The sequence below is a fragment of the Ahaetulla prasina genome, chromosome 3, assembly GCF_028640845.1.
Source record: "Ahaetulla prasina isolate Xishuangbanna chromosome 3, ASM2864084v1, whole genome shotgun sequence".
In the NCBI taxonomy this organism is placed as follows: domain Eukaryota; kingdom Metazoa; phylum Chordata; class Lepidosauria; order Squamata; family Colubridae; genus Ahaetulla; species Ahaetulla prasina.
In genome coordinates, this window is record NC_080541.1 from 44,423,147 (window position 1) to 44,447,187 (window position 24,041).

At 43.0% G+C, this 24,041-nt stretch overlaps 1 protein-coding gene across 1 annotated transcript in view; it reads right to left on the bottom strand.

The window, feature by feature from the left end:
- Window positions 1-98: 98 nt before the first annotated feature.
- The window catches only part of ADHFE1 (alcohol dehydrogenase iron containing 1), a 41,704-nt gene continuing 17,761 nt past the window's right edge, over window positions 99-24,041 (bottom strand). Inside the window, exons 8-15 of the mRNA XM_058175702.1 lie at window positions 23,899-24,004; window positions 20,549-20,701; window positions 18,166-18,264; window positions 17,489-17,567; window positions 16,902-16,998; window positions 13,103-13,260; window positions 10,837-11,670; window positions 99-1,449 (exon numbers count right to left, since the gene is read on the bottom strand). Coding sequence (XP_058031685.1) covers window positions 11,587-11,670; window positions 13,103-13,260; window positions 16,902-16,998; window positions 17,489-17,567; window positions 18,166-18,264; window positions 20,549-20,701; window positions 23,899-24,004 — 776 coding nt within the window. The 3' untranslated portion in view covers window positions 99-1,449; window positions 10,837-11,586. The remainder of the gene's footprint in view (window positions 1,450-10,836; window positions 11,671-13,102; window positions 13,261-16,901; window positions 16,999-17,488; window positions 17,568-18,165; window positions 18,265-20,548; window positions 20,702-23,898; window positions 24,005-24,041) is intronic.

Genomic DNA, 24,041 nt, shown 5'->3' on the forward strand with positions numbered 1-24,041 from the left:
ACTATTTGTTTCCACATAATGAATGATTTGCCTTCTCTAAATTATTATCATTACTCAAGACTTTTATTGTTTTATCAATGTATAAAATACAAAGAAAAATAAAAATAGGAAATTAAGGGAAGAAAAAAGAGAGGAGGAAAGAAAATAGGAGGTACAAGGGAAGAAAGAAAAAAGTGTTGACTTCTGACTTTTTTTAGTGCAGTACATTACATCTTCAACTTTTTACTTTTACACATTGGTATCTAACTAGCCATTTCTATAACAAAAAATGTATCTAATAGGCAAAACCAGAGTCAACGTTTCCTTTTTTTTTTATCACAAGCACAAAATCCAGAAGTGATATCCAAATAAAAACGTAATTAAATATATTTTCCTCTTTGAATAAAAGAATCAATTTAATAATTTCTGCTTTATCTTTCTTGCTGTGGAAATAATATATATTTCTATTTGCACTTAATAATCTTTATCATCATTTATATTAACAAAATTCACAAAAGAATTCTTTCAGATTCTTTAACCTTAAAGGGAAAAATACTTTTTTCATCCATTTGAAAACATTAAACTTTTCTTTAAAAACATTTCTAAAATCAAAACATTCTAATATATATTTTTAAAACTTCCTTTTAACATACTTTAAAGTTCACTTTCAAACCAATAAAATCTCAACTAACTCCAATTAATTCATTAAATTTAAATCACTTCCTTCAAATTACCCTCATAGAATATTTGTTTTTCTTCTACGCATCCTTTTTAAAACTTTGTTTTTTAACATTCTTGGAATATAGTTGGTTTATGAACTGATGGATTTTATTTAAAGATTTTTCAAATACATCTCTAATAATTTGCTCCTCCATCTTCTTAACGCCCTCTTTAACCTTTTAACAGGCTGTGGCTAAAGAGACCCTTTTTTAGCTTAATAAAAATTAATAGTCCTTAAAAAGATTAAGAAATGAAAGGAACAACTTCCTGTCCATTTGAAAAATAAATACCAAAATGGCTGCTTCTTCAACAATGAATTGATTGCAGCCCTATTCCCCTCCAGCTTTCGACATGCAGGTTGTTTCGAAGCACCGTTCCTGAAACTATTTGCAGACCTTTGCTGTATTGGAGGATCTTGTGGGATAATTCTAGACCTTTCCCTAAGCCAGGAGAGTCATATAAACTAAAGGAATGCCAGTTCCTTCTGTTGGTAAGTTGAAAAAGTTATAGTCCAGGGAAAAACTCTTCAGGGATCCTTCCCTAGGCATGTTGTTAGTTGGCCATCTTTTCACCGGAAGTCCATTACAATAATTCTCTACTTACTAAGTTACTGTCTTTGGAACAACCAAATACTGGAATTGTTAGAAACACAATTTTGCCTTGTTACTTGGTGAGAACAGAAGGTGGGAAACTAAGTTGACAGACAAGAACACTTGGGGATGAAATCAAGGGACAATGCTGGAGAAAGACCTGAAAGATAAATTAGAATTAGAATTACAGTATTACTAAGAATTGGGAGTAGGGTTAGCATATGGGAATATATAATGAAGAATCTATATGTGATTGGACAGAGTGTGATACCTAAAAAGGAAAGCCAGAACGTAGGCTCTAAATTTCAGCAAACTTTTTAAGTTCATAGGAGAAGAAGTGTGGGTAGGGAGGAGGAGAGATTCCGAGGACGCTATGTATAAGCAATATAATTCAACAAATTTGAAGCATAAGTATCAAAGTGAAAGTTTTGTAGTAGCTATTTTCCCACAAAAATGTCTCCCTTGCCCCATTGGAGATCCTTGATTCTTTTCTACCACTGGTTTTACTAATAAATCTGCTGCTAATTTGTTTTTGTCGCTGATTTAAGCACTTTAAATGTTTGTAGAAGTAGGATGGTGATACAGATTCCTGTAAGTTAATAACGGAGGTGGCTTTTCCTTTCCTTAATGTGTACAGAAAAGTAAATTGCCTTTTCTACGTGATACCATTGCTTTCCTCTGAGGAGCCCAATGTGGGATTTAAGGTGCAATGGAAATTTTTGCATTGCCCTTAAATGGAGATTGGATTCTAGGTTTTTCCAAGCTTAGTCTAACATTCTAATTACAACTGTGCCACGTGGCCTTTAACTATATTTTGCATGCAGGGACACATTTGGCATTTACAATATGATGATGTAGAAAACAGACTGATTCCAATATAATTTTTCTGGGTCCAGCTATTATTTTTTTAAATAATATATGTAGTAAGATGCACTACTTTGTATCTTAATGAAATTTGAAAATGTTGTGGCAAGCTATACGGGTTGAAGGCAGACTTTTTCATTGAATCTTTAGGCCCTTATATATATTGTTAACCATGTCACAAAACCATTATGCAGAAGTTAACACAGATTAACACAAAATTTCCCGTCCCCCAGTGTCTCATCTATATCTGATTCATAACAGAAAAATCTGTCTGGAATTGAGTAGGCTTTACTTATAAATAACACTCAACAGACATTTCTAAGTGTATGCATGCATTCAGTTGTAGAGTTCCCCAAAGCTTGCCACAACAGAATAGATTGACTCAACGTCTGGGAGGAGTCCTCTTTGGCAAATGGCCAGGCATCATTTGTTCTAGACACCAGATGGCGTGTCATTATAAGTGCAACAAGCGGGTCATCTGGCACGCTCTCTGGGATTATTGCTACTGCATAATTGTTGGCCTCAAAAAAAAAAAAACCTTTTGTATTTTTAGGAGGGAAAATCTCTTATGCACTGATTGAGTTTCGCCAGATGCCTACCCTCTCCCTTTTAAAAAAATATCTGGTAGAGCCATGAAAAGCTTCTGAGTATATGCATTGTACAAAATTGATCTAAGAAAAGAATTGGAAAGATCTTAATAGCTTTGCTCCTTTCCAAATAATTCTTTTTAAAAACATTTAAGCTTATAAATGCTCATACTAATCAAGAAAGGTAGATTTTTGCATACTAGGAAAGGTTTTATATCAGCCTTCCTCAGTTCTGACACTCTTAATTGGTTTGGCTTGCAATTTCCAGCGTTCTAAACCTATGTGTTGAAGAAAACAGTATAGGTGGTTTTTGACTTAGAACTACACTTGAACCCAAAGTTTTGTTGCCGAGTGAGACAGTTGTTAAATGAATTTTGGTCCATTTTACGATCTTTCTTGTTACACTTGTTAAGTGAATCACTGCAGTTGTTAAGCTAACAGTATGGTTGTTAAGTATATGCACATGTGCATGCGGCCCTACGTACACGCCCCAACCCCCGCGCATGCGTGGCAGAGACCCGAAGACCAGCTGGCCAGTGGGAGGTGTGCCCATATGCACAGCACAGCTGAACTGGGGCGACGACTCACATGCCCACAGAGAGGCCGCTGCGTGCCACTTCTGGCAGGCATGCCATAAGTTGGTCATCGCAGGTACAGGGTATAGCCTAAATATTCAAGGATGTAGTCATGAAAGCTAAAGCTCAGAATGATCTGCAACTTTCAATGAATGCCCAAAATAACAAAAGGTGTTATTTGGATAAGTGCAGAACAAGAGGAAAGCTAAAGAATTGGTAAGTGTAATATTGGTGAAGATGATAAGATGGCAATGAACAATAGGCTGAACTACTTACAGTAAATCCTATTTTACATTTGTCTTTGCCAAAGGAAAAAGATATGGTCCAACTTGCTGAAGTCACACTGCAGTGAGGGTGGGATGCAGAAGAGAAATGCAGGTCAAAATTAATTGGTGAGAGAATACCTTGCTGTTTTGAAAGAAAGGGAGTGGAAACTGGGTAAAAATTTCCAGAACTGTTAGGCCAGATGTGTCAAGCGCTGGCCACACCCGCACCCGGTTTAGCAAAGGGGAAAAAAGTCCCAATACATCACGTGATGCCACTGTGATGACATGAGTTTGACACCCCTGGCTAGTCCAATGTTTCTCAACCTTCACAACTTTAAGTTGTGTGGACTTCAATGTCCAATTCCACAGAACCCACCCACAACATTGGCTACCTGGCTGGTACTCAGATTTGGAAGAATCCACACTGAAGACTTCTAAATTTTCATCACTGAAGCTGTACATCTGGTGCAATTTCATTCCCCTCTCTTGGCTGCCTTCATGCAATAGTTCTGAACTTCTGGTTAATAATGACTGATTGACTGCAAAGGGTATAAATCCTTCCATCCCCTACCAGTTAGAACTGAAGAAGCTTCTTGGATAAGAAGTGAAATGTCTTTAAGAAAAAACCAAGAAAGTCCAATTGCTGTTTGAAAAAAGTACCTTTTGGGACAACCATGACCTGGATGACTGAGAACCTCCATACATATTCTGATCAATAGGGTTTGGTAATCTCATCTGGCTCTATGATGAATTACCAAAACGTTTTGACCAGAATGTCCAAGTCCACAAAACACAGAGTAATGCTGTGATTTCATAGTCTTATAACATTTTTTATCTTCTATTCCAATCTACCTGGGTATGAATTCTATTAGACTTTGGCTCTACTATTCATCAAAACCACAGTGCCATTCTAGTAATATTTTATTTGCTTTTTATTTCCTTTAGCTTGTGGAAGCTAAAGGAATGCTGGGCTGTATTTGTGTAATTATTTGTATTTTAAAGACATTTTTAGTGAAAAATGAAATCAGAAATATTAACAGAAATAAAAAGGCATATGTAATTAATACATATTGAGACCAAAAAACATAATATTATTTGAACATGTTAGATTTTCCAAACTGAGCAAATGGCTCTATATTTCTTAATTGTTTAGCACTAAATTCAATAGTCTCAAATATAAATATTTTGCTTAAAGCACTCAAATCTATAGTTAGACATTTTAATAGGTGAGTGATTTGCTGTGGTGTTACACTCATGCGAAGATCACCAGATGGAATAAATGCTAATGAAGTTCCAATAGCTTCTTCTTTGATACATGTGTTACATTTTCATCATGAAAATAGAGTAGAGTAGAATAGAATAGAATAGAATAGAATAGAATAGAATAGAATAGAATATGGCATGTGAAAAATAGGAAGCTTAGGGGTTTTTTAATTAGTTGTTTTAATAGATTTTTTAAGGGGAGTTTTAAAGGGGATTTTAAGGGGGGGGAGGGAAACCGACGGGTTTGGGTGGGGGGGGAGGGGGGGAGCCCGTCGGGAGGGAGACCAGTTCCTGCGCGCGCTCGCGGCGACTAATGGGTTTGGAGGTTAAGGGGGGAGAACGCGTTCCTTTTTATGAGGGTGGTTCTATTTGCACGGTAAGTGGGAGGGGCAGATATGGCGGAAGGGGGGGATCATATCGGTTTAGGGAGGCACGCGCTCGATGTTTGCAGGCGATCGCGTGCCCCGATCCCTCGGACTTCTTCCGTTCCCCGGATGGTCAAGACCCTCAGAGCCTGGGCCTTCGGCTTATGTTATGCAACGCACGGTCCGTGGCAAATAAGGCCCCCCTAATACATGATCTTATTCAGGGGGGCGCCGCGGATCTTATAGGCATTACTGAGACCTGTTTGGGCACTGAAGGGGGCGTGCCCCTGGTCGAAATGTGCCCGCCGGGCTTCCGTGCATTTCATCAGCCGAGGGCCCAGGGTAGGGGTGGCGGGGTGGCGGTTGTTATTAAAGAGAGTCTAGAGCCGAGGGAGACCACTGTACCTCAGATTGCCGGGTGTGAATCCCTCTTTGTGAGATGGGGTCATAGGTGTCAGATGGGCTTGCTGGTCGCGTACCTGGCTCCTTGCTGCGTGACAGCTGCCCTGCCCGAGCTCCTGGAGGTGCTTGCTGGGGTGGCAGTGGAGACCCCCAGACTTTTAGTCATGGGGGACTTTAACTTGCCATCTGCCGGCTCGTCATCAACAGTGGCTCGGGAGTTCATGGCTTCCATGACGGCCTTGGACCTGACTCAAGTAGTGGATGGCCCCACTCACATCGGGGGAGGCACACTGGACTTGATTTTTATCTCTGGTCAGTGGTTGAAGGATCTGGACTTGAGAGATATAGTCACAGAACCTTTGTCATGGTCAGATCACTCTCCTTCGCCTAGACTTTCTGACCGCTACCCAACACCGCAGGGAGACGGAACCATTACGTTGGTACCGTCCCAGGCGCCTGATGGACCCGGAGAGGTTCCGGACGGAGCTTGGGCCATTTCCTGAGGGTCTGGCTCACGGCACGGTAGAGGAACTAGCCGCAGCCTGGGAACGGGCTGCGGCTGGGGCTTTAGACCGTGTCGTGCCTCTGCGGCCTCTGACCCGGCGCAGATCCCAACCGGCTCCTTGGTTCTCCGAGGAGCTGAGGGGGATGAAACGCCGGAGAAGACGCCTAGAGAGTTCCTGGAGGTCCAGCCGTTCAGAGGCTGATCGGACACTAGTTAGATCCTATACTAGGACCTACCTAGTGGCACTGAGGGAAGCGGCGTTGCTCGCCTCCTCCCCCATTGCGTCGGCAGATAACCGCCCAGCCGCCCTGTTTCGGGTGACCCGCTCCCTCCTTCACCAGGGGGAGCGGGATGACCCGTTGCAGGGACGTGCTGAGGAGTTTAACGGTTATCTATACGATAAAATCGTTCAGCTTCGGGACGGTCTGGACCAAAATTGCGGCGATTCAGACGGGGCGTCTGAGGGCGGTCTTGGTGATATTGTCTGGGATGAGTTTGACCCTGTGGCTCCCGAGGACATGGACAGGTTGCTGGGTAGATTGAATGCCACCACGTGTTTACTGGACCCGTGCCCCTCCTGGCTGGTGCTGGCCACTCAGGAGGTGACACGAGGCTGGCTCCAGGCGATTACGAGCGCTTCCTTGTTGGAGGGAGTCTTTCCGGCCGCCTTGAAAGAGGCGGTGGTGAGGCCCCTCCTCAAGAAGCCTTCCCTGGACCCGGCTGTTTTAGGTAATTATCGTCCGGTCTCCAACCTTCGCTTCGCGGCGAAGGTTGTAGAGAGTATGGTGGCATATCAGTTTCCCCTGCACCTGGATGAAACTGTCTATCTAGACCCGTTCCAGTCCGGTTTCCGGCCCGGTTACAGCACTGAGACGGCTTTGGTCGCGTTGGTGGATGATTTCTGGAGGGCCAGGGACGGGGTTGTTCCTCTGCCCTGGTCCTATTAGACCTCTCAGTGGCTTTTGATACCATCGACCATGGTATCCTGCTGCGCCGCTTGGAGGGATTGGGAGTGAGAGGCACCGTTTATTGGTGGTTCTCCTCCTATCTCTCTGACTGGTCGCAGACGGTGTTGACGGGGGGGCAGAGGTCGGCTCCGAGGCGCCTCACTTGGGGGGTGCGGCGGGGTCGATTCTCTCGCCCTTCTGTTCAACATCTATATGAAGCCGCTGGGTGAGATCATCAGTGGCTTGGTGTGAGGTACCAGCTGTCGCTGATGACACCCAGCTGTACTTTTCCACACGGGCCACCCCAATGAAGCCATCAAGTGCTGTCCCGGTGTTTGGAAGCCGTCACGGGTCTGGATGGGGAGAAACAGGCTCAAGCTCAATCCTCCAAGACAGAGTGGCTGTGGATGCTGGCATCCCGGTACAGTCAGCTGAGTCCTCGGCTGACTGTTGGGGGCGAGTCACTGGCCCCGATGGAGAGGGTGCGCAATCTGGGCGTTCTCCTGGATGAACGGCTGTCTTTTGAAGACCACCTGGCGGCCGTCTCCAGGAGAGCTTTCCACCAGGTTCGCCTGGTGCGCCAGTTGCGCCCCTTTCTAGACCGGGATGCCTTGTGCACAGTCACTCACGCCCTCGTGACGTCTCGTCTGGATTACTGCAATGCTCTCTACATGGGGCTCCCCTTGAGGGGCATCCGGAGGCTTCAGTTAGTCCAGAATGCGGCTGCGCGGGTGATAGAGGGAGCCCCTCGTGGCTCCCGTGTGACACCTATCCTGCGCAGACTGCACTGGCTACCTGTGGCCTTCCGGGTGCGCTTCAAGGTTTTGGTGAACGTCTTCAAAGCGCTCCATGGCATAGGGCCGGGCTATTTACGGGACCGCCTACTGCTACCGAATACCTCTCACCGACCCGTGCGCTCTCACAGAGAGGGACTCCTCAGGGTGCCGTCAGCGAGACAGTGTCGTCTGGCGACACCCAGAGGAAGGGCCTTCTCTGTGGGGGCTCCCGCCCTCTGGAACGAACTCCCCCCCGGACTTCGTCAACTCCCGGACCTCCGAACCTTTCGTCGTGAGCTTAAGACACACTTATTCATCTGCGCAGGACTGGATTAGGATTAGTTTTTAAATTTGTGGGTTTTTTAATGGGTTTTTATCATTTATTCTAAATTTTTAATCTCGGCCAATTGAATAAGTTTTTTAATTGTATTTTAATAGTATTTATATTGTAATATTATTGTTTATTTTATCTGGCTGTGAACCGCCCTGAGTCCTTCGGGAGAAGGGCGGTATACAAATTTAAATAATAAATAAATAAATAAATAAATAAATAAATAAATAAATAAATAAATAGACCAAGTGTGATCGAGCACACAAGGAATTTGTCTCCAGTGCATAAGCTCACAGTATATATGTAAACAGCAAGTAATAGTTCATAGGTCATAATGATAGTTACAATCATTAATCATAAGTTGCAAACAACAATTGATAAATCATATGAAACCAATAGGAAGGAGAAGATGGTAGAATTGGGAATTAAATGTTCAGCAGAGTGATACTAATACTATATAAAATACAGTGCGGAGTATATTGGAAATGTCCAGCATTTATTTGCCTTTTTGGAGAAACAGCTTTATAATAATACATTTTTACGGTCAGGATTGAAGCCAATTGCATTGTCATGCTTATGAATTATCTTTGTCAAGGCTTACATTAGATGGAGCTAGTGCTTCCCCCTTAATTGTTTTCGATCTTTTAATGTCATGTGATACCAACAATTTGGTTATCCTTATTAATCACATGCAAGAATTGGGGACAGAGGCACTGTGTTGCAGTGGTTCCATTCCTTTCCTACTGAACAATTTCATTCCGTTGTTGTAAAGGAAGATAAATCAACCTGGAGGCCACTCAGTAAGGGGATACCATAGAGTTCAGTTCTCTTATTTAGAGAGAAACTGCTCTGAAGACTCAACTATTGGTTCAGATGTAGTCCTACCTCTTAACAGTCACTACATCTCTGCTCTGTGCTTGTTTTGACCTATGGAGTGCTAAATGGCTTAATACAAAGTATTTTCCAGACTCTTGTCTCGAACCAGAATTGATCCATCCTCATATGGAAATTGAGAAAGAGGCTCTTATTTATCATGTACTTCCATGCTGTCAAGAGGGTTGAAGCCAGGAACAAGTATTTCCTCAGTAATGGCTCCAGTATTGTGGAAGAGCTTCCTTTGTGACTCCCCCCCTCGCCCAGATAAAGAATGAGCTGTTAAGAGGGCTTTTGGTTTTTTTCCAGCTTTTGGTATTGTTACTTAAGAATGTTCCTGTTCCTGTTCCTGATACAAATCGATGAATGCTGTTTATGGTTATTTTGGATGTTGTGTTATTATTTTACATTTACACAACTGCTTTTATTTTTAATAAAAATTTAATAAATATTTTAGTTCTTGAATTATTATCCCTTTAATTACTAATATTATGGAAATGGTATTTTAGTTTTCAGGGATGGATGAGAGAGAGGGGGAGGGAGGGAGGGAGGGAGAAAGGGAGACAAAGAAAGAGAGAAGCTTTAAGGAGCTTTTCTTTCGATATTCTATGATTTGGAGTTTTAGGTCAGAAATACTAACAACATAGGATTATAACTCACGGTAAGTGCCCTAGAAATGGGATATCAACATTCTGTGAATTAGCCTAAGTTGAAGACTAGAACTCTTGCTTTTAATACCTGAATAGTTGTGGCTTAAAACAAAAAAAGAAAACCTGAAGCTCTCCTAGGGCATCAAATCCTATGACAACAAATTGGAGTGAAAAGGAAGTTATTGTTCTTAGAGCCTTTTGGAATATTTTAAATGTTCAGGGAGTAGTCAATACAATCAGCAGAAAGTTCAATTAGTTTTTGATTTATGATGCCACATGTTCTTTTTTTCATGAATGATGTCATTAACATCAGACTCAGCTGGCTTGTTCATCTGTCGCCATCCAGTTTTTGTTCAACACAAACTCTCTAAACAGATGGGGAATTTGTGGCTACAAATGGACTTGTTAATCCTTCATTGTTCTTGTGTCAAACAATCAAAAGAAATTTATTACAAAAAACTAAAAAAGACCACTTTCTGATCATCAATGAGCAGAGGGGAGATTATAGTTATTTTAAGTGCTGAAAAGTAAATCAAAATAATAAAGATCTACTATGAAGCATATACAGTACAAAAATGGAAAACTATAATGCATCCCATCTTTGTTTTCCCCAATTGCCATTCTCAAATATTCATTAAAGAAAATGCTTCACGTAACGCATCCACATATCATAAAACAAAAGTTAGGTTTTGTACTGTAATTAAGCTATTATATTCCAGCGGCTTTTCTACTGGCAAATCCCAAATTTTATCATGATAAATGTGTGGTTTAAGAAATATTCTAATTCCCGGCAAATTTAAGAGAAACAAAATACTCTGTTTAAGAATAAAAGCTTTTCCCACAAGAATGACATCACTTTTTCCTGACAACTGAAGAATATATATATGCCAAGTCCCATCAAGCAATATAACAGACATGTTTTTCTCTTAAAGAGCTTTGGTTATTGCAATTTTGCAAGGTTGGTCTGCCTATTCAGTTAAAAAATCCATAATTCCTAAATGACTACTTCTGAAATCTTGCCAAGAAAACTGCAGGGGCTTACCCAGGTAGTCTAGTAAAGGGACAAAAGAGGGAAAGGGGGAGAGAGAGAGAGAGAGAGAGAGAAATTGACATGACCACACATCTTATATAGTATTTTATTACCCCGGGATAGAATCTGCACTGGATCTCGGTTGAAAAAATTGGATTGGATCTGGGTTGATCCAGACAAAATCCAGACAATCACTAGAGGACATCAAGGAATTAAGAGTTTCTTCAATTATCAATCTCTTTGCTCTAATCCTCTGGTCATCTAATGCTTGGAGATCAGATGTAGTAGCCTTAGGAGAGAAATGCTGTCCACAATTTCCTCTTCTGCCATCCTCTTTTACAAGCAATAAATATCAGAAGACCTTCAGATTCACATTTAATATACTACTGTAAAACAGTCCTAGTACAAAATCAATAGGGTACAATATTACAGAGCCAGGAGTTCAAGGCAATTATAAAAACTATAAAGCATCCTTGTTTAAATGGAAATTATGAAGAGAAACTGCTATACACAACAACCAATAATTAAAAAAAACAGGATGTTTTGAACTTATAAAAGTTTTATTTTTGTCTCCCTGCTTGATCCAGTTGGTGTGGAGTTAGTGAAACGACAAACCAGAAAATTCTTTAATGTATTGTTCTCATATGATAAAACTATTAATAATTAGTTCCAGTGATCACCACTAACGAATAAAATCTGAATATCTCCAATTGTAATCATGTGTAAAAATAAACATGAACGCTACAGCTCTTAATAGGAAATAACATTTACATATAATCCCCATATAATATTTTGAATTGATTCATCCCCTAAAATGGGAAAACACTGCTTAAAGTTTTTTAAAAAAGCAAATCAGAAACAAATTAATATAATTTCATAGATGCTTCAAACAGGGCTGACAGCTCTTCTTCTGTTTGAGGACGAGGGGATAATTTAGTCACTCTTTCCTATAAGAAGAAAAAGATAGTATATTCTATAAAGTTCTAGGTAAAACCAATAGCTAGATAGAATACACATCACAGATAAGATCTGGCACAATGAAATCTTTATGAGACAACCTGCCTTGTGCAGTAATCCTACTAATATATCTTCAGTAATTTTATGATACACAAAGTTAGTATTTCAGTACTAAGTGCAATCTTATTTCTTTTGGAATAAAGACCTTTTTAATTAAGTTCTGAATTTTGAGTAAATAGAGAAGCCAGGACTCCGTGCTTTCAGCATGACATCATGGCAGATGATGCAAAAGAAAAAGACCATTGGAGAGATGATGATTTGGGACATGTTTCATTAAATTTCTCATAATGCTTGTTGCTATTACTAAGTATATAAATATATATATGTATATATAATGCTCTTTTTCAATATTAGATTCTGATGTATGTCCATTGGATCTAAAGGGCTATGTAACAAATCTGAACGTTCAGTAGAAATACAGACTGTTGTGAACTTTCTGAGACTGGAAAGTTTGCAAAGTAAATTGTGACATAAAATATATGTGACATAGAAAATATCTCAGGTGTCCTAAGGAAAATTTTGCCTCATACAGTATTAGGTACTCAAGGTAAGGGTCCTTGAGTGGCTCAGACTGCTAAGACAGTCTGTTATTAACAGCAGCTGCTTGCAATTACTGCAGGTTCAAGTCCCACCAGGCCCAAGGTTGACTCAGCCTTCCATCCTTTATAAGGTAGGTAAAATGAGGAGCCAGATTGTTGGGGGCAATAAGTTGACTTTGTATATAATATACAAATGGATAAAGACTATTGCTTGACATAGTGTAAGCCGCCCTGAGTCTTCGGAGAAGGGCGGGATATAGATGCAAATAAAAAAAATATAGCAAAATTTAATGATCAATCTGAGTGTCAGACCTGGAGGAAATGGACCCAGCAAAAATAACAACAAAAATCCTCATACTGCAACTAATCGGTTTAGGGAATTTGAGGCCCTTCAGATGTTGGTGACTTCTAACACTCAACATCCCAAGATACACTGCTAGTGATCCACAGTGATGGCCTATAGATTTCCCATTTGTGACCCTGAAAGAATAATAATAGCTTCATGTCTTTTTTCTCATAACTTAATTTAACGCATGCATAATATACACAGCTGTTTGTTATCAAACTTTGCAATGGGACAGCCATTTTCTGAAAATAAGTGTGATTATCATTAAATGTTCCTGGATAAGCAAATGTTTACTTTTTTTCTTTTTACTCTCTTTTTGAGACAGAGCTTCTATGCAAGAAAAAAAAAGCCCTATAACAACTTGTTCTTTATACACTGCTATAGAAGCAAAAAATATTCTCAGAGCCAGCATGGAAATCTGAGCAATTAAGACCTGCTAGTTATTTTCAGAGAAACAGATCTTGCAATCTGTCCTACCTGAGGCAGGGTGCCTTTGACTAAAGCGGGAATATCAGCTTTTGAATAACCAAGGGCAGCTAAGCCATCATCAACATTGAGATCAAATAAAATTTTTCGGAGAGTGTCTGCCAAAATAAGCCCAGCATCCTTCATTTTGGCATTACTGATGTTAGCTCCTAAAAAGAAACATCAAGTCTATAAAGAAATAGTGTTGTAACTTATCATAACGTTGAATACCTCATTGATGTATATTATTATTATTATTATTATTATTTATTATATTTGTATACCGCCCATCTCCCGAAGGACTCAGGGCAGTTCACAGCCAATAAAACAACAGAAAACATATAATACATATAAAACAGCAAAAAGAATAGACAATTAAATTCAGTTGATGCCTTAAAACTTTTAAATACAAATTTAAAACTCATTTAAACCCCTGATTTAAAAACTCCAATTTAAAACTACGTTCAAGCTAGTCCTGCTCTTCGAAACAGCAACGTCTTCAGCTCGCGGCGGAAGGACCTGAGATCGGGGAGTTGACGAAGCCCCAGAGGGAGCTCGTTCCAGAGGGTAGGGCCCCCCACAGAGAAGGCCCTCCCCCTGGAGGTCGCCAGCCGACATTGTTTAGCTGACGGTATCTGGAGGAGGCCCTCTCTGTGAGAGCGCACTGGTCGGTGAGAGGCTAATGGTGGCAGTAGGTGGTCCCGTAAATATCCCGGCCCTAGGCCATGGAGCGTTTTAAAGGTGATAACAAGTACCTTGAAGTGAACCCGGAAAACCACCGGGAGCCAGTGCAGATTACGCAGGAGGGGTGTTACACAGGAGCCACAAGGTGCTCCCTCTATCACCCGCGCAGCCGCATTCTGGACCAGTTGGAGTCTCCGGGTACCCTTCAAGGGGAGCCCCATGTAGAGAGCATTACAGTAGTCCAGGCGGGATGTAACAAGGGCATGAGCGACCGTGCATAAGGAAGCCCGATCCAGAAAGGGGCGTAACTGGCGTATCAGGCAAACCTAATGAAAAGCTCCCCTGGCGACGGCCATCATATGATCTAAAGACAGCCGTGCATCCAGGAGGACACCCAGATTATGGGCCCTTTCCGTGGGGGCCAATAGTTCGCCCCCAATGGTCAGTGATGGAATTAGCTGACTGTACCGGGCAGCCGGCATCCACAGCCACTCGGTCTTGGTGGGATTGAGTCTGAGTCTGTTCCTCCCCATCCAGACCCGTACGGCCTCCAGGCACTGGGACATCACTTCAACAGCCTCGTTGGGGTGGTCAGGGGTGGAAATATAGAGCTGAGTATCATCAGCGTATAGATTACAACTCACCCCAAGACCACGGATGATCTCACCCAGCGGCTTCATATAGATGTTGAACAGAAGAGGCGAGAGAACCGACCCCTGCGGCACCCCACATAAGAGGTGCCTTGGGGTCGATCTCTGTCCCCCCGTCAACACCGTCTGCGACCGGTCGGAGAGGTAGGAGGAGAACCACCGATGAACAGTGCCCCTCACTCCAAGTCCCCCGAGTCGGCGCAGCAGGATACCATGATCGATGGTATCAAAAGCCGCTGAGAGATCTAATAGGACCAGGATAGAGGAACAACCTCTGTCCTGAGCCCTCAAGAGATCATCAACCAGCGTGACCAAGGCTGTTTCCGTGCTGTGACCAGGCCGGAAACTGGACTGGAATGGATCAAGATAGACAGTTTCATCCAGGTACTGGGGCAAATGTCGTGCAACCACACTCTCGACAACCTTTGCCACAAAGCGAAGGTTGGAGACCGGACGATAATTTGCTAAAATAGCTGGGTCCAGGGAAGGCTTCTTGAGGAGGGGCCTCACCACCGCCTCTTTCAAGGCAGCAGGGAAAACACCCTCCATCAAAGAAGCGTTCACAATTTTCTGGAGCCAGCCTCGTGTCACCTCCCGGGTGGCCAGTACCAACCAGGAGGGACACGGGTCCAATAAACATGTGGTCGCATTCAATCTCCCCATTAACCTGTCCATGTCCTCAGGAGCCACAGGATCAAACTCATCCCAGATAATAACATCAAGACCTGCCTCCCCCACCCCGTCCGGATCCACCCAATCTGTGTCCAACCCTTCCCGAATCTGAGTGATTTTATCAAACAGATATTGTTTAAGGGATCCTCTACCGCTCCCTGATGAAGGAGCGAGCGGGTCACCCTAAACAGGGCGGCTGGCTGGGTGCTGATGCAATGAGGTTGGAAAAATACTCCCGTTTTGCCAGCCTCATCGCCACTAGATAGGTCTGAATTTGAGACCTAACTAGTGTCCGGTCAGATTCAGAGCGGCTGGCCCTCCAGATACTCTCTAGGCGTCTTTTCCGGCGCTTCATCTCCCTCAGCCCCTCGGAGTACCAAGGGGCTAAACGAGATCGGCACCGGGTCAGAGGCCGCAAAGGCACGACTTGATCTAGAGCACCAGCCACCGCCCGATCCCAGGCGGCGACCAGAGCTTCAGCCGAGTCGTGGGCTAAATCCTCAGGGAATAGCCCAAGCTCCGTCTGGAACCCTTCAGGGTCCATCAGGCGCCTGGGACGGAACCAGCGAGTCGGTTCCGTCTCCCTGCGGCGGGGGTTGGCGGTTCGAAAGTCTAGCTGAAGGAGCGAATGATCTGACCATGACATGTGTATATCTTTACACATTAAAGCAGTTATTTCACTAAGAATAACATCAACTTAAATTTTGTGAAATCACTTCTCAAAGTGGTTTAAAAAAATATAGTCTGAGCTAAAACGGGGAACAAAATGAGAGATCAACTTAGCTGCTGTGAAAAATAGTTTGCTGTTTTTGTATTTAGTAAGACCCATTATTTGGAAGCTGCCCAATTCAAGTTAAAACTTCCCAGATATTTAGAATTTTCATTCTAAATCAGGTATGCTAGCTGGAGATAATGGCAGCCAGACAGGTGAGCAGGAACAGCTGCCAAAGTCTTGTTTAGAAGAGGGACCATATTCAGCATTCCATTGTGGTTTTGTTCTGCCACTTTAGAGAATTTAATTCTAAAGTAATTGAATTCAACTCAATTCTAATTTAATTGAAATCTGACTCCTGTCAACATTCTCAAATTAATGTCTTTTCTCCTTGCTTATTGGACCTATCTTCTTTCATGTCTTATTTTTCTTTCCCAAGGCAAACTAAGGCAAGCTCAGTGCTGATATAAAATAAAATGGAAACCTGTGTCTCCTGTACTTTACTCACACTAAATTTTTTGATATGCACAAGAAAAGAGTAGCATACAATTAAATTATGAAGTTCAAGGCTATCAGGAGATATGTGGCCAACACAAATTTGAATTTTAAAAGTGAGTTAGACCCATGGAGGTTGACCTGCTAACATTGCAATGTAACATGCAACATAGATTTATATAGGCACTATATTTTAAAAGCTTGGGAAACACTAAGGAGCACAATCAAAGTGGGCTACTCTCTTCCGGTCTCACTTGTGTGCTTCTGGAATATACTGGTACCTGGTTTTCTAGGCTCAATGAAATGAACCATTGGTCTGACCCAGCCATTCCCTTCATACGTTTTTAAGGCATTGCAATCAAAAGGAGTGGAATGTTTTTACATAACATCAAAGTTGACCAAGCTAACTTGTTACCAGACTCAATATCAATGATCTTCCTTATATCAGTTCCAGTAACCTCCACAGATTAAATGAGAACAGCTTTTTCATTTCCTAGGCAGTTTCCAAAGTCAATCGCTAGGAAGGGCAAACATTGTCTCCATCTTCTCTGGCAGATTTTTTTAAAAAAATGCATGACTTTTATCAACAGATTCATACCCATGATTTGGGCAGCCTCCAAGTGGCGCTCTGGACACACTGGTGCTGTGAAGGTAAACACTGCTGGAGCGGTGAGGATGACTGAAAGGCCATGTGGCTGAAGCAAAACAAAACAAAACAAAGCACAGCACATTTTATTTAGACATATTACCAGGGGTGAAATGCTACAGTTCACTCCAGTTTGGGCGAACCGGTAGTGATAAAAACCACCGGTTCGAGCAAACCAATAGTAAAAAAAAAACTTCTGTTGAACCTGCAGTTTTAAAAGTTACCAGTTCCTCCGAATCAGTATTTCCGATGATCAGCTGTGGCACGGGGTTTAGCTTTGCTGGAAAACAGGATTTCCTGCTTTCTAGCAAAGCTAAATTGTGTGCCACAGCTGACACTCCCTCCTCGCTGTTCTATTTACCTTCCCAAGCCTCCTTTTGCCGCGTACTGCGCATGCCAGAGGTATCAACCGGTAGCAAACCAGTTTGGATTTCACCATTGCATATTACCAATAATCATCAACAGAATTCACTGAAAAATCATAGTAACAAACTTATATCATTATAGACAAAGGACTAATGGGTATATTAAATTGTTACCACTAAAGAATGATCCACATTATAATCCTTTGCTTTATAATTCTTCACCAAACCGGAAATTGGATAAGACATGCCATGGCTGGAAAGAACAAAGAACCTCAATTAGTACCAAAATTATGGAAAAAATAAATCATGTAAACAATTTGAACACATACAAGTTAATAATAATGTAATTGTCCAGAAAAAGGTACAGAAAAAAATATTTGTGAGTGCCTCACCTCCCAATCCTCACAGCTAAAGTGTGTTTTCAGATCAGTTGTACAAAGGGACTGTTACTAATGGTACAGAGGTGGTATTCAGCAGGTTCTGCCCAGTTCTGGAGAACCGGTAGCAGAATTTTTGAGTAGTTAAGAGAACCGGTAAATATCACCCCTGACTGGCCCTGCCCCATCTATTTTTTGTCTCCCGAGTCCCAGCTGATCGGGAGGAAATGGAGATTTTACAGTATCCTTCCCCTTGAGTGGGGTGGGAATGGATAATTTACAGAATCCTTCCCCTGCCATGCCCACTAAGCCACGCCCACAGAACCAGTAGTAAAAAAAGTTGAATCCCACCACTGTAAGGATGATATAATCAAAACCCAAGTGAATTTCCCTATGTTGTTTATTTTGAAGCCTTTTGATTTTTACCAGGCATTTGTTTTGTTAGTGCAAATAAAAATGATGTACTTAACTTACCAAAGATGTACACCAGCATTTCCAAACCCAATGCCAGCAAAAGCACTTGCAAGATGCATGTTAAATCTTGCTTCTTGATCTTCTGGATTCTTTATGGCCCTGCCCATAATAACAATATTTTATTCAAGAAAGCAGCTATGTTCATATGTAGAAGATAAGTTCTTGTAGTATGTTAAGTGTTAACAAGTTATTAATCTTCATTTTTTCATAGAGAATAAACCCTTTGTTTTTATTTTAGCAGCAAGCGTATTATTTTTCATGCAGAAAATCCGAGCTTCAGTTTCCTCAATCTGGTGGCTTCCAGCTGCATCATGCTACAATTCTATCTCTAGCTTTGCTATATAGGAATGAGGATAAGTGACTGCTGTAGGATTGTTAGGTACCATAGCTTATAATGGGAAATATTCTGCAAATAGGAATGGACAGCAGCAGACTATCCAGACAACTTATTTCATCTACAGAAATATCTTCCTGGGTTCTTATTTTATCAGAAAATGAATAAAAGAAAGATCCTATCTCTTTTATATACAGCGAACTGAGGGTGCTTCTTCATCTGTCTACAAATATTGATAGAATTTTTTGAGGGATCCTTGAGGACTGGAAAGGAAGATCATTTACATTCCTTATTCCCTGAAGAAAGGATATGACAACTACCAATATCAATATTCAAAATGTACATGTTGACAGAAGAAATTCAAACTATCTTGATCAAGAGTGTGATGCATTGCATTTGTTCTGAGTTAGCATCATAAAGGTTTTGTGTTCTTGCTTTAGAACAGGGGTCACCAACCTTTTGGACCTCAGAGACCACTAAATTCATAATTTTAAATCCTGCAAACCACTAATATGATCTGCCTAATAACTGGCTGGGTGGGCGTGGCTAGGTGGTCATGTGACAGGCTGGGTGTGGCCAACTTAACATCATTCACATAGAGTGGCACCTCGCCTGCCTCTACTCGCCCCTCCCCTCCCAGCCACTCCTCACCTCCTTACCCAGGCTCCTTAGGGCCCCAACAGGAAGCAATTGTTGGAGCTAAGCAGCCACCATAAGAAAGAGTTGGCAAAACAGCTCAGTTCGAATTGAATCTGACTGAGAAGGAGGCTCAGCAGAAGCACATCACTGAGGACTACGAGCATAGGCTTTCTAAGCAGAGGGAAGACCGGTGGAAGTGCAAGGCCAGGTACCAGTGCCTGGAGGCTCAGCAGGCTGAAATGGTCAACCAGTTCCAGGCCATGATGCAGTCCCACTGGAACAAGGCCCTCCAGCTCTTTGCCACCAGTGGCACTTCCCTCCAGCCATCGCCCAAAGCCCTGCACCAGGAGGCTGAAGCAGACCTCAAGTCAGAATTTCTGCCCCCCTCCAACCCACAAAAAAAGACCCTAAAGGGGGAGACTCTGCAGTAAAACAAATGTTCATTGCACGTATCCATCCCAGGGACCATAATTTGACAATCCCTGATTTAGTGCAATATAAAATATGCAAATCATTTTTCTATGGACAACCAAAATTTTTTCATGGACCATCAGTGGTCCATGACCACCAGTTGATGACCTCTGCTTTAGAATAACAGAGTTGGAAGGGACCTTGGAGGTCTTCTAGTTCAACCCCTTCCTTAGGCAGGAAACCCTACACCACTTCAGACAAATGGTTATCTAATCTCTTCTTAAAAACTTCCAATGTCGGAGCATTTACAACTTCTGGAGGCAAGTTGTTCCTCTGATTAATTTTTCTAACTGTCAGGAAGTTTCTCTTAGTTGTTTCTCTCCTTGATTAGTTTCCACCCATTGCTTCTTGTTCTACCCTCAGGTGTTTTGGAGAATAGTTTGTCTCCCTCTTCTTTGTGGCAGCCTCTGAGAAATCGGAACAGTGCTATCATGTCACCCCTAGTCCTTCTTTTCCTAAGAGGAGGACTGTGAGTATCCAACTTTTGTGATGTGTTAGATTTGCTTAGTTGGACTTTGTAATTGCCAGTCTTTTAGTAATTTGATGCCCTGCACAATTCCTCAAAAATTTGGCTGGGAACAATAGGATTTGTAACCTAACATATCCAGATAGCACTATATTATGGCAAACTGTTTTATTTGTTCTTTATAAACTTATTTCATGAAGTAGCCTGATTAACCTTAACCCTAACCCTATAGAACAGGGGTCTCCAACCTTGGCAACTTTAAGACTTGTGGACTTCAACTCCCAGAGTTCCTTAGCCAGCCAAGATGGGAGTTGAAGTCCACAAGTCTTAAAGTTGCCAAGGTTGGAGACCCCTGCTATAGGACTTAAAAATCCACACAACATAGATTGTATATTTTAAAGTTTAAGTATTCATTTGGATACTGAAAGGGAAAAAATTAATACAAGGATAAAAGGTCATTTGAAGACCTGTACCTCTTTAAGTATTTAGAAACAATCCGTAATGCGTGGACAGCCCAGACATCACTGATGGGGTTGCTTCCTTGATAAGCTGGCCGGTTCACTGGGTTTGAAGGACAAGGGCTGCGCTGGTTGTAAGGAAGAGCAGTGTAGGATTCAAGAGCATGGCTGACAGGTTGAACGGGGAAGTGGGAGAAATACGGTATATAAGAATTTGACTTTATGGGTTGTTTCCTATAAGGATTTACAAATCAATATTATTGGCAAAGCAGAAGGTCAATGACTGTTCCTGACCTTTTCAAAATGGTAAAATGGTAACATATCTTCGTACCTAGACTTAGTGCAACTATTTCCCAAATACCATAGAAGACACGCATCATATTGAGCTACCAATAAACTACCTACAGGGTTTGGTTATGAGAGGATAAATGTTTTCCTAATGCTTCCTTTATCCCTCCTCAGGACCAAAAATGTTCCCTCATATTTCATTAAGGTCAATTTAAACAAAAAAAATTGAAGTACAGTATGTTTCAATAAAAGATAACTAGGGCTTGTCCTGATGGGGTCAGATGGATTACTTATTCCACCTTTTTATCCTCAGAGAGACTTCTGGCTGAATGCATAGAAAAGCAGGGAACTACAGTTGGGATTATAGCTAATGAGCAAAAACTAGACCTCATTCCCAACTTGTTTGCTTATATGTAAGGCAAAAGCAATAGACTTCAGGATTCCACAACCAGTTGGGCGTACAAGCTATACCCAAGGGACAGCCAACCTGTTTAACTGAAACTCTGCTTTGCTTCTCTTCTGAAATGCTTCCTATGCTTTCCCCCTACTTGTGAACGGAGCTGCCTCTTATCAGACCATTGCCCAGGCTACATATCTTCCTCATGTCTCATAACATCATTCCCACAAGCAGAATCATCCCAAATTGAGAAGTTATCTAATGTATAACTAAAAAAGTTGTATAAAATGTACTTACCAAAGCACATCAAAACCACTATTAGCTGCCACCCGCTCTGGCATATGGAGAGTGTGTAATGGGTCAATAATACCCAAAGAAGGCTTAATGGATCTAGATGCAATGCCTAAATATAGAAAAATATGTATGTATACCTAGAAATGAGAACTTTCTAAACAGATTGTGCAATAATGGTTAAGCCTCTGGTGGCTCAGACTGCTAAGACAGTCTGTTATTAACACAGCTGCTTGCAATTACTGCAGGTTCAAGTCCCACCAGGCCCAAGGTTGACTCAGCCTTCCATCCTTTATAAGGTAGGTAAAATGAGGACCCAGATTGTTGTGGGCAATAAGTTGACTTTGTAGGGAGACGACTTCCGGTGTCCAGCGGCAACGGACGTCTGGAAGGCTTTTCCTGCCTCCAGCGCCCGAATCCGGCCGCCGCCGAGGCCCTCAGGGGCCAGGTGTTCCGAAAAGGACACCTGCCGCACGGACGGCTCGCCAGGGGTCTCCCAGCCGACATACAGGACTGTGGGGACCGATGCTGGCGCGTCCTAGGCTTGGCGGGGTTCGAGGCCACAGGCAGCCAGTGCAGCCTGCGCAGGATAGGTGTCACCGGGAGCCACGAGGGCTCCTCTATCACCAGCGCAGCTGCGTTCTGGACTAACTGTAGCCTCCGGATGCCCCTCAAGGGAGCCCCATGTAGAGCATTGCAGTAATCCAGGCGAGGCGTCACAAGGCGTGAGTGACTGTGCACAAGGCATCCCGGTCTAGAAAGGCGCAATTGGCGCCAGCGAACCTGGTGGAAAGCTCTCCTGGAGGCGGCCGTCAGGTGTTCATCAAAGACAGCCGTTCATCCAGGAGAACGCCCAAATTGCGCACCCTCTCCATCGGGCCAATGACTCGCTCCCGACAGTCAGCCGCGGACTCAGCTGACTGTACCGAGATGCCGGCATCCACAGCCACTCTGTCTTGGAGGATTGAGCTTGAGCCTGTTTCTCCCCATCCAGACCCGTCGGCTTCCAAACATTGGGACAGCACTTGATAGCTTCATTGGGGTGGCCGGTGTGGAAAAGTACAGCTGGGTGTCATCAGCGTACAGCTGGTACCTCACACGAAACCACTGATGATCTCACCCAGCGGCTTCATATAGATGTTGAACAGAAGGCGAGAGAATCGACCCTGCGGCACCCACAAGTGAGGCGCGCGGGTCGACCTCTGCCCGTCAACACCGTCTGCGACGGTCGGAGAGATAGGAGGAGAACCACCGATAACGGTGCCTCCCACTCCCAATCCGCAGGATACCATGGTCGATGGTATCGGAGAGGTCTAATAGGACCAGGGCAGAGGAATAACCCCTGTCCCTGGCCTCAGAGATCATCCTGCGACCAAAGCCGTCTCAGTGCTGTAACCAGGCGCAGGTCAGATAGACAGTTTCCTCCAGGTGCAGAAACTGATATGCCACCATACTCTCTACAACCTTCGCCGGGTTGGAGACGACGATAATTACCTAAAACAGCGGGTCAGGAAGGCTTCTTGAGGAGGGCCTCACCACCGCCTCTTTCAAAGGCGGCGGAAAGGCTCCCTCCAACAAGGAAGCACTCGTAATCCCCTGGAGCCAGCCTCGTGTCACCTCCAGTGGCCAGCACCAGCCAGGAGGGGCAGGTCCAGTAAACACGTGGTGGCATTCAATCTACCCAGCAACCTGTCCATGTCCTCGGAGTCACAGGGTCAAACTCATCCCAAACAACATCACCAAGACCGCCCTCAGGCGCCCCATCCGAATCGCCACAATTTTGGTCCAGACCGTCCCGCTGAACGATTTTATCGTATAGATAACCGTTAAACTCCTCAGCACGTCCCTGCAGCGCTCCCCTGGTGAAGGAGGGCGGGTCACCAAACAGGGCAGCTGGGCGGTTATCTGCGGCGCAATGAGGAGAGGCGTAGCAACGCCTCGCTTCCCTCAATGCCACTAGGTAGGTCCTAGTATAGGATCTAACTAGTGTCCGATCAGCCTCTGAGCGGCTGGACCTCCAGGAACTCTCTAGGCGTCTTCCCCACTACAGTTGGGATTATAGCTAATGAGCAAAAACTAGACCTCATTCCCAACTTGTTTGCTTATATGTAAGGCAAAAGCAATAGACTTCAGGATTCCACAACCAGTTGGGCGTACAAGCTATACCCAAGGGACAGCCAACCTGTTTAACTGAAACTCTGCTTTGCTTCTCTTCTGAAATGCTTCCTATGCTTTCCCCCTACTTGTGAACGGAGCTGCCTCTTATCAGACCATTGCCCAGGCTACATATCTTCCTCATGTCTCATAACATCATTCCCACAAGCAGAATCATCCCAAATTGAGAAGTTATCTAATGTATAACTAAAAAAGTTGTATAAAATGTACTTACCAAAGCACATCAAAACCACTATTAGCTGCCACCCGCTCTGGCATATGGAGAGTGTGTAATGGGTCAATAATACCCAAAGAAGGCTTAATGGATCTAGATGCAATGCCTAAATATAGAAAAATATGTATGTATACCTAGAAATG